At 39.1% G+C, this 9944-nt stretch overlaps 1 protein-coding gene across 1 annotated transcript; it reads left to right on the plus strand.

Moving 5' to 3' along the window:
- Nucleotides 1–3497: 3497 nt before the first annotated feature.
- cryba1.2.L (crystallin beta A1 gene 2 L homeolog) lies at nucleotides 3498–9015 on the plus strand. Its single transcript, XM_018246095.2, has 6 exons — nucleotides 3498–3627; nucleotides 4613–4693; nucleotides 5676–5794; nucleotides 6399–6531; nucleotides 7552–7694; nucleotides 8044–9015. The coding sequence occupies exons 2-6, from the start codon at nucleotides 4628–4630 to the stop codon at nucleotides 8210–8212; spliced, it is 630 nt and encodes a 209-aa protein (XP_018101584.1). The 5' UTR covers nucleotides 3498–3627; nucleotides 4613–4627; the 3' UTR covers nucleotides 8213–9015.
- Nucleotides 9016–9944: the final 929 nt, after the last annotated feature.

Below are 9944 nucleotides of genomic sequence, written 5' to 3' on the forward strand. Positions count from 1 at the left end.
CTCTGGGTCAGTTAAAAAAGCACTTGCTTCAGTATTAGGTATATATATAAATCACACTTCTCCACCCCATGCCAGGAGCAGAAAAAGAACATTTTGTATTAAGCGAACTGCTTAAGAAATCTGCCATGATCGGAGGGGGGTTGTGGAAGGGGGCAGTGACTTGGTATCAGATTCAACTTGGCATAAAAAAAACAAAAAACGCATTTGATATTTCAGTGCAGTGCCCCTCTTCTATTGAGCAATACATTGGATATAGGGTTTATAGGGTCTGGTAGGCAATACAGAGGTCATAGGGTGCTTAGTGCTTACTGATCAATACATGGTATAAACGGTTTATAGGATCTGTTGGGCAACAAGGAGATGCAAGGTTTACAAGTTCAGGTAATATGCAGAATGTGCCTGTGGCTAGTGTGTAAATATAATATATATATATATATATATATATATATATATATATATATATATATATATATATATATATATATATATAAATTATAAATTATTATATATACAGTAAATGTAATTGTTTTAATAGTTTTCCCTCCAAGCAAGTATCCATTCCGTATGCATGTTTCATGGGCAAAATATATACTGGATTACTTGCACCGTAAAAAGTAGAGACAATTTAATCAAGCTTAACAGCCAGAAATAGAAAAAAAAATTGAGACCAAACAAAGTCAAAATGACCTTTGAAACTATGCGGAGTGATTGTCTTTTTCCAAAAAGGAAAATATGTTCATGCAAAAGAATCTTTTGACACACAAAGAAAGAAATATTCAGCAGGGTGGTCATTTTTCCTTTCAGGTGAAGTGCATGAAATCCCCCCACTCCTGAAGCCTGTACACAATGGGCATATGCCAACAGCACCAGTAGCAAGAAATTCTATTATGTGTCTGATTCCAGAGAGTCTTGGATGTAAAGCAAAAATTACAATTTAAGTTTTTTTTCTTGCTGTAATCTTGTTTATTTTGCTATAGTTACATATCCCTTTGCAAATCTGCAGCATGGTATTGTATAGTACAGGTATGGGACCTGATAATCAAGAATGCTCAGGAACTGAGGTTTTTCCAGATAACAGATCTTTCTGTAATTTGGATCTCCATACCTTAAGGGTTGGGGCAGACGGGCAGATTCGGGGTGATTTAGTCGCCTGGCGACTAATCGCCTCTTCTGCGTGGTGATAATCTCCCCGAACTACCTTCCGTCTGCTTGAATGAAGAATCTCCTGCGCTAATGCAATCGCGGCGCTCCGATTTCCGAAGTCGCCCCGAAGTTTCCTCGTGAGACATATATATATATATTAGTATATATATATTAGTAACTTTGACAAAGGCTGAGGTGCAGCCTAAACGTTAGTTTCTTAATTAAATCGTTTATACTTTTGGATAAGACCTGTGAGTGCGGCTTCTTCATTGGAGGATTGTATGTGTTATTGAGTGCTGTGATTTTGGGGAATATATATATATATATATATATATATATACATATATATAAATATATATAATATTGTGACAGAGTGTTTGGAAAACACCACTGTCTTGCAGGAAAGTACATGGAAAAGAGAAAATTTAAACTGCAAGATAGGTGTTGCAGAGGGATACTTGGCCCAGGTAGGGTTAATATTCCCTCTCAGCCAGGTAATTAAGTGGCGGCTGAGAGAGGATCTACCTGACCATGTAAAAGGGCTGTGTGAGCACAACTCAGAGCTCTCCAGGGAAGTGAGGTGCTGTGAGAGACAGAGCTGGGCAGAAGGAGCTTTGCTGCCAGCAAGAGAGTTCCAGAGCTTGGGGGCTAAATCCCTTGTGGAGAAAGAAAGAGGAAAGGACTGACAGAGGCTAGTGAGTCTGAGTCCCAGGAGGGTAAGCCAGCAGAGCTGACTGTGAAGCCCAAATACTTCAAGGTGCAAGAGGGTGAGAGTTTCCCTTGATGGCGAGCGACCAGAGGGGCGTAAACCCTGATTGTTTTGCAGTGTATTTACTGAACTGTACCCTGCATGTTCTACAGTGAAGTTGAACTGTAACCTGAACATTTTTCTGTTGCCTTGTTGTTGGGAATGTCCAGTGCTTAATAAACATGTGTTTTTGTCTTAAACTTTGGTGTCCCTGTCTCTAAGCTCCAAAATCCTACGCTACCTGCCTACAATACGCTAATTCCCCCATAAAAGTGCATGTACAGGCCAGTGGTATGTATATATATATTATATATATAATCCATGCACAAGCTACCCCAGGCAATAGCCTAGGGACCCAGTGGGAGCAGGGACCAATCTAACTTTTTTTCCAATTAATATTTCTATTTTCTTTCTTTTAATATTTCATATTATTTGCTTTGTTCGGTTAGGTCATGTGCACCTGCAAGGAGAAGAAGGCGGGCAAGACGTGTAAGTGCATTCAGCCAGACGCAGCCGTTAAGGAGGCCTGAGTGAGTGTAGCTTAGGTGCCCTGGGTGCAGTTTATCCGCCACTGCCCATCCTTAATGATATTGCTAGAAATAAAAGGTTGAAATATTAGGGTAAATTAATACTAAAGGGGTGAGGGGCCTGAATACACCAACCCTGAATACACCAACTCCACGTGCAGTTGAACATTTTACATGTAGCAGTATATGTATGTCATACCACTTGCTTGTAAGCAGGTATAATTCATGACATAGGCTGGGACCATATTCGTAGACAGTGAAATTAGAAGGTTTGGCTGACTCTGGTCAGATTCTACTATTTTTCACCCTATTTGTAAAAAGCTTTGATGGACTTTTCCATGATGCGTTAGATGAAAAATTGTCTCCACTGCAAATCTGGCGCCAATCATTATTTTCTCTTAATTTAAAAGTGTTCACTGTTGAGTTGACTTTTATTATGAAGTATGAAGGCAAATAATTAAACTATATTAAAACTATAGGAAATAAATAACGCAGACCAAATGAAAAGTTGCTTAGAATTGGCCATTCGATAACATACTAAAAGTTAACATATAGGTGAATCACCTCTTTCAATAAAATAAACTAAATTTCACCAATAAATAAAATAAAATAAAATGTTCTAGAGATGAATGTATGAAAAGTCTTTTGACCCGGTTGATAGCATTAATTACTATGTTCTGATACTCTCCTGCGGATGGAAGCTGTAGAAATGAAGTGATATTTTGTCCTATAATGAGAAGACACCATTGTGTCGCTCAGGTGAAGCTTCACCCAGTAAATCCAGGGCCACAGGCCTCAGCCATCAACGTGCCGTTTGTTTAGCACCTTAATCTCTGCCAACACAATGAGGTCATGAAGTTACAGACTGCGCAGCCAGTGGGGTCAGCACTTTTGTCAGAAATATGTGGAGCTGGTCGACCCTTTTGTTTAAAGCTGAGCCTCTTATGTTTGAACAAAGCAAACAGCCGACTCAGCTCACAGATTCTCTCTTTCCAACACACAAAGGTACAGGCCTCTCCACACACTTTCCCCTCTGTATTGTCAGAAATATGAACTCAGGCATCATTCTGTCCCATTCATCCTACTTCCCTCCTCCTAGGACTTCCAAACAAAAAGAAAGTTTGGTGGCAGCAGATTTATGAGGTATAAATTGGTAGGGTGGGGGCTTGGCCTGACATCAACTCTCAGTGTCTCAGTCACAGCACTCCTGTAAGTAATGGCAATATGGCTGGGGTTTACAGTCACACTGTATTCTGGTGGCCGGGGGGCTCCTAAATTCTCTGATCTCACCTTTCTTACCCTCTCTTTCTTTCTCCCTTTCATACCTGTATGCCTGTCAGACCTTCCTGAATATGATTAATTGCCTTCTTTCCAGACCTTTATCATCTATCTATCTATCTATCTATCATCTATCCTTCTATCTATTATTTGTCTGTCTATCTATCCATCTAACTATCCATCTATCATCTCTCTCCATCTATATTTACTCAGTATACAGATCTTAGAATGTAGAGTGTGATGGAGTTTTGGACTGGCAATGCTAATGTGGTGGCTTCAGCATATGTTAAATTCTCTGCTTCAAGCTACATATATTAATATATGATATATATCAGGCCCAGACTGGCAATCTGTATATACAGTACATTGGTACAGAGCCAAAGGGGTTGTTGTAAGATGCCATAGACACTGTTTATTGGTGCTTGAGAGGAACTTTTTTGGGATTATGTGCTTTAAAATACAATTTTGAATTCCCAGTGGGACCAGCTTGCACTACTGTGTCCTATATGGCTCAGCTCATATGTGAGGAATACTGTTAGTAAAGGAAATGGAAGTGAAATTAGACACTACTGCTAGTGCCAACTTGTGGCAGATTCAGAAGAGAGCACTCTAATGTGATTGTGCTGGAAAATCCGAAAAGAATTCCAAATGCAGTGATGGGAATGCAAAATGCAGCCCCAATGAACATTCTGGCTTTGGAAAATCAGTTTTATGTAGAGTGGACCCAAGGGCCTAACAGAGAATATGACAATTTTAGCCTATCTAGCCGGGAATCCTCTAGCTCTCTTGTGTTGTTTAGAGCAGAAAGGGCAATGACTGTGCATTTATATTATACAGATGCCTTGGCTTAAAAAAAAGGCAAACTCTGCATGAAAAGAAGGTAAAATATGATAAAAAAAATATGATTTTTTTCCAGTTGCAGTTTGCAAACATGTCTCACGGTGCAGCTCAGGGCAGCATGGGCAGCCACTCCTCTATGGGTGTGCAGAACTACATGGTGAGTAGAACCATTTATTTCTTAAATCTATATATTTTCATAACAGGAGCTTAAATTCCTCAGAGTGTTTGCAGAGCTTTATGTGCTGCACTGCACCAGTTTTATAAAATTTATACTATTTAGGGCACTGAGATCTTTTTCTTCCTAGTCAGCAGGAGGACATTTGTGCAGATGAAAAATAAAAAAATCTAATTCAGTGAGTTCCAAACTGTGACCTTACAATTCTTTTTGACTACAACATCCAGCTCCCCCCTACTCTGTCAGTCTCATGCTGGGAGTTGTAATGAAACAACAGCCGAAGGGCTAAATTTTATCCACATCTTGTGTAAATACAGGTATGGGATCTGTTATCCAGAAACCCGTTATCCAGAAAGCTCCTAATTACAGGATGGCCGCCTCCCATAAACTACATTTTATCCAAATAATACACATTTTTAAAAATAATATTCTTTTTCTCTGTAATAATAAAACAGTACCTTGTACTTGATCCCAACTAAGATATAATTAATCCTTATTGGAAGCAAGACCAATCTATTTGGTTTATTTAATGTTTACATGATTTTCTAGTAGACTTAAAGAATGGAGATACAAATTATGGAAAGATCAGTTATCCGGAAAATCCCAGGTCCTGAGCATCCTGGATAAGAGGTCCCATACCTGTACTACAAACATCAAACAAGATGTCACCAATGGCATTTTCCGGCCATCTGCCCTTCCCAAGTTGAGGATTCAGGGCAAAGGCAGACATGGACTGTTGCTGTTTGTGTACTAAGTTTGATATCTGCCTGATATTTCAGAATACTTTACCCACTAACGTAAAAAAAAGGAAATATAAATGATATAATTTGCTGATAGGCATGTTATTTCAAAATGATACTAGATTAGGTCTATGGCGCACAGTATTAGATTTTATATTAAAATCTCAGTCCAACTGGGAGTGACACGTGAGCAGCCATATTGTAATGTCGGACTCCTCCCACAGCTGATCTGCTACGAGTATGAAAACTTCCAAGGGCGTAGAGTGGAGTTCAACTCCGACTGCTGTAACCTGTGTGATCGCGGTTTTGACCAAGTGAAGTCCATCCGAGTTGAATGTGGGCCGTAAGTTTATAGCAATCAGTTGTTATTAGAGATACTGGCCTGTCCCTATTGTATTTTAAAAATAAGGTAAATTATGAAATACACAACCATTTCCCCAATTATGTTTAAATATGATAAATAGTGTCCCTTTACTCTCCTGGTTTTCCTACCTATGCAACTCCTATGCTTCCAGATGCATAAACAGTTCCCAAAATGCAGGCTTTGTGTCAGAGTTGTTTTCTTTTTTTGGACATTTAGCTTTAATACATCATAGGTCTGTGCTCCCTTTGCCTAGAAAAAATGGAATTATATTGTGTTTTGTTTGCTCCTGCTCCCCCTGCAGCCACAGGGTCTGCTTCCTCTGTAGTTACGCCCTATGCCACTATAATTAAATATTCAGACTGAATTATGTGCTGTGAAATGTGTACGGTTTGCAAAAGTTTCACAATAAAATACTGTATAAAAGGCCCTCTGGTATTCCCATACGCTTTCATTCTTCCCTAATCACTCTGGGAAATCGAATATGAGGCACCCAGAAATCATAACTTTCCAAATGTACTAGCATTTTACAAACATTAAGTTTTCACCCACAACATGTTCTCTCTTTACTGTTTCCTTCTTATAGATGGGTGGCATATGAGCAGAAGGACTTCTCTGGGGAAATGTTCATTATGGAGAAAGGAGAGTACCCCCGATGGGATTCATGGTCTAACTGTTTCCGGGCCGACAGGATCATGTCCCTGAGGCCAGTCCGTATGGTAAATATAATGCAGAATTCTCTACTTTCTTCTTGTGAAGCATTAAAGCCACAAAAAAAAGGTTTCACAATTCTGTACATTGCACAAGACTTGTTTTAATAGAGTGTAATGTTTAGAAACACATTTATCCGGATGCAAACAATTCAGTCCTAGACACGGGTTTTACTATGGAACTGCAATGCACAGATACCATATCAAGCAGCATTACTGAGTTGTTGCTGCAGGAAAAAGGTTAGGGTGAGGGAAGACATTAATAAATTATCTCATATGTCAAAGAACTATTCTTGGTGTCTTCTATAACTATGATAATAACTCCCTAAAGGGGCTGTTCACCTTAACTTTTAGTATGATGTAGAGAGTGATATTGAAACTGGTTTTCATTTTTGGTTTTTGAGTTATTAAGATTTTTATTTAGTAGCTCTCCAGTTTGCAATATCAGCAGTCTGGTTTAGGGTCCAAATTCCTCTAGCAACCATGCATTGATTTGAATAAGAGACTGGAATATGAATAAGAGAGGGCCTGGATAGAACGATGAATAATAAAAAGTAGCAATAATAATAAACTTGTAGCTTTACAGAGTCAGAAGAAAAAGGCAAATAATTTAAAAAAAAACTCTAAAAAATAAAATAATGAAGACAAATTTAAAAGTTGCTTAGAATTGGCCATTTTATAACATACTAAAAGTTAACTTAAAGGTGAACTACCCCTTTAAATACAATATGATTTCAATATATTGAAGATACTTAAGTTGATTCATTTTTTACCACTAGTCTTTCCTGTGTTCACTTTATGAGTTCTGAAAATCTCTAGAGCCTAGTAAGACAATAAGAAAGGAACAGATTGCCCATACTTTGCCTTTACTCTACACTCTGTCTCAGGAACAGACTGTCCATACTTTGCCTTTGCTCTATACTCTGTCCTTACTATACACTGTAGGTTCTACTTTTTAAATGTGGAACCTTGACAATGATGCCTTTTGCTCTCCAACATTAAAGCTAATGTACATGTTTCTGTTTAAAGGATTCACAGGACTACAAAATCTCCCTTTTTGAATGTGCCAACTTTGAGGGTAGGAAGATGGAGGTCTGCGATGAAGACATCCCAAGCATGTGGTCTTATGGATTCCAGGACAGGGTTGGCAGTGTCCAAGTCCTTGGAGGAACGTAAGTTGATGGGACATTATGAAGGAGCCTGCAGGCTTTTTTTATATCAAAAATAAATGTTGAAAAGTTGAAAGTGGCTTGATAATGGTCACAGAAGAAAGAAACATGTCCTCCCCATGGCCTAAGACTTGATTGTACAGCCATAGTTTTCAACGGACAGCTAGTTTTGCTCTTAGTTAGAAAAGTCTAGAATTTGTGTTTCACTCCAGAGGGTTCCACCATGCCTGGAATGAAATACAAAGGAAGAAAGAAAACAGGGTAGATCAACACCTTCTCTGAGCAAGATCCCAAAACTTCCCATTGGTTCGTTATATTTTCTTTTACTGACCTTGCAACCTCTCTCAAACAGATGGGTTGGATACCAATATCCTGGCTACAGAGGATATCAATATCTGATGGAATGTGGACCCTACAAGCACTGGAACAACTGGGGAGCCAGTCAGCCCCAGATCCAGTCCATCCGCAGGGTGAAGGACATGCAGTGGTGCAAGAGAGGGACCTTTGCAGTTGTGAATTAAAATTACACAAAGCATGAAACCCAATCTGACTGTCAAAACAAAGGGACTTGTTTCTTTTTTTTAACCATTTCAGTTTACTGTTAAAGGAAACAGCTGTTACAATTCCTATGCTGCCTTTGAAGCTATTAATGAAATCATTTGACTAGGTAAAAGTTTAGTTGGGATCAGATCCAGCTGAATAAACATACCCACTGCCCTGATACGATACTGTATATCTGCTGTTACCATTGCAAACCATGGACAATCTCAGGCATCATTGTCCACTGAGTATTTATCTGTTAACCCAGCATGTCTATCTGTAAGGGGACAGTGGATATAGTGTGCATTTGCCTCTTTTCTCCACCTTTGCAATGGCCAGTTCTTGGTCTTCCTGCAATGGTTCATTTCTAGGGTCTAAACACATGCACGGCCAAAAAAAATCCCAAATAATTCCTAGAATGAACAGATAGCTTGAAGTTACTATGGCTCCATGCCATTGGCATCGGGTTTGGTTCTCCATTATGCTGCTAGAAGTCTGGATTTCCTCTTGTAAGGAAGCGAATTCCTTTCTAGAGAGACAATTCAGACAAAGGCCTGAAAGAGCTACTTGATGTTATCTAAACCATATGGGCTTCACGAGTCAGGACTCTTACTGTTCTATTTCTCAGGGAGAAACAAGTCTTGTCTTACTTCAGTAATCCACAATCAGTAGGTGAATGCAAATATTTCACTGTCCATCATGCACTGAACTCTGCTATCAGATATGCTGATCCATTGATGGTAATGTCAATCTCTTTGCAGTAATAAATTATAATATAACCAAACATATCGTGCTTGTCTTGTCTGGAACAATTTTTTACAAGTTCTAATGTAGTCCTGCCCATTTGGGGAATGCAACCCCCAAAAGATTTCACAGCAAAACCAAGGTCTCCATTGGTATCTTTCCATGACTTTAACTTTCTATAATCCAGACCACTAACAAGTGTTCATTTTGTTATTTGGCTCACTAAAAGGAAATAACTGTACATCCCTGTATTAAAACATATGGCTGGTTAGAAAAGGTGATGTTATTATATCTTATGTTAATCACATGTGATGAGAGAGTAAGCAAGCTCTTCAAAATAGAGCTAGAGATGCTCATCCAGGAGCCCATACATTGGACAGATACTGGCTGCTGAATTACCCATTTCTGGTGGAGTTGGTAAACCACTGGCCTGTGTATAGGCCCTAAACTATGCCCATATTTTAATCAGTTGAAAGAACTTTGCCATGTAAACATTTTCATTTAACTTTTTGATGGAAAACCAATTTCTTAATGGATTTTATTTTTCATATTGTCCCATGTAGCGGTGTTTAACGGGGTGTGCTGGGATATAATAGCTTCCACACCAGAATCAGGCTGAATAACCCAATGAGCTCACACTGAGCTCCACACAACGTAGCAAATGTAGTTTATCACAGTTCATCAGATATTCACACAGTATTCTTTAGCTATTCATCACTTCTATCTTTTTCTCCTCTACTCAAGGGACACAGACACCTGGCACACAGGTGTCTGGCCAAGGATGAAGCACACATTAATGGGGGTTCCCCTTATGCAGAATCAAGGACCTATATAGTCTTGCCAAAGTCACTGTGACTTGTGAGGTACCACCTGGGAGTTGACAACTTCTTTCCTTCTTGGTCGAGCCTCAACTGCTCAGTTAGCTGAGGAAGGAGGTGCAACTGCAGTTACCTGAGAGGAAGGAGGTGC

Source organism: Xenopus laevis, chromosome 2L, assembly GCF_017654675.1.
Source record: "Xenopus laevis strain J_2021 chromosome 2L, Xenopus_laevis_v10.1, whole genome shotgun sequence".
In the NCBI taxonomy this organism is placed as follows: domain Eukaryota; kingdom Metazoa; phylum Chordata; class Amphibia; order Anura; family Pipidae; genus Xenopus; species Xenopus laevis.

Excerpts from the sequence above, each read along its gene's own strand:
- cryba1.2.L (XM_018246095.2), top strand. The coding sequence starts at position 4,628 with ATGTCTCACGGTGCAGCTCAGGGCAGCATGGGCAGCCACTCCTCTATG. Across the intron at positions 5,795-6,398 it reads ATCCGAGTTGAATGTGGGCC|ATGGGTGGCATATGAGCAGA; the intron begins GTAAGTTTATAG and ends TCCTTCTTATAG. Across the intron at positions 6,532-7,551 it reads CCCTGAGGCCAGTCCGTATG|GATTCACAGGACTACAAAAT; the intron begins GTAAATATAATG and ends TTCTGTTTAAAG.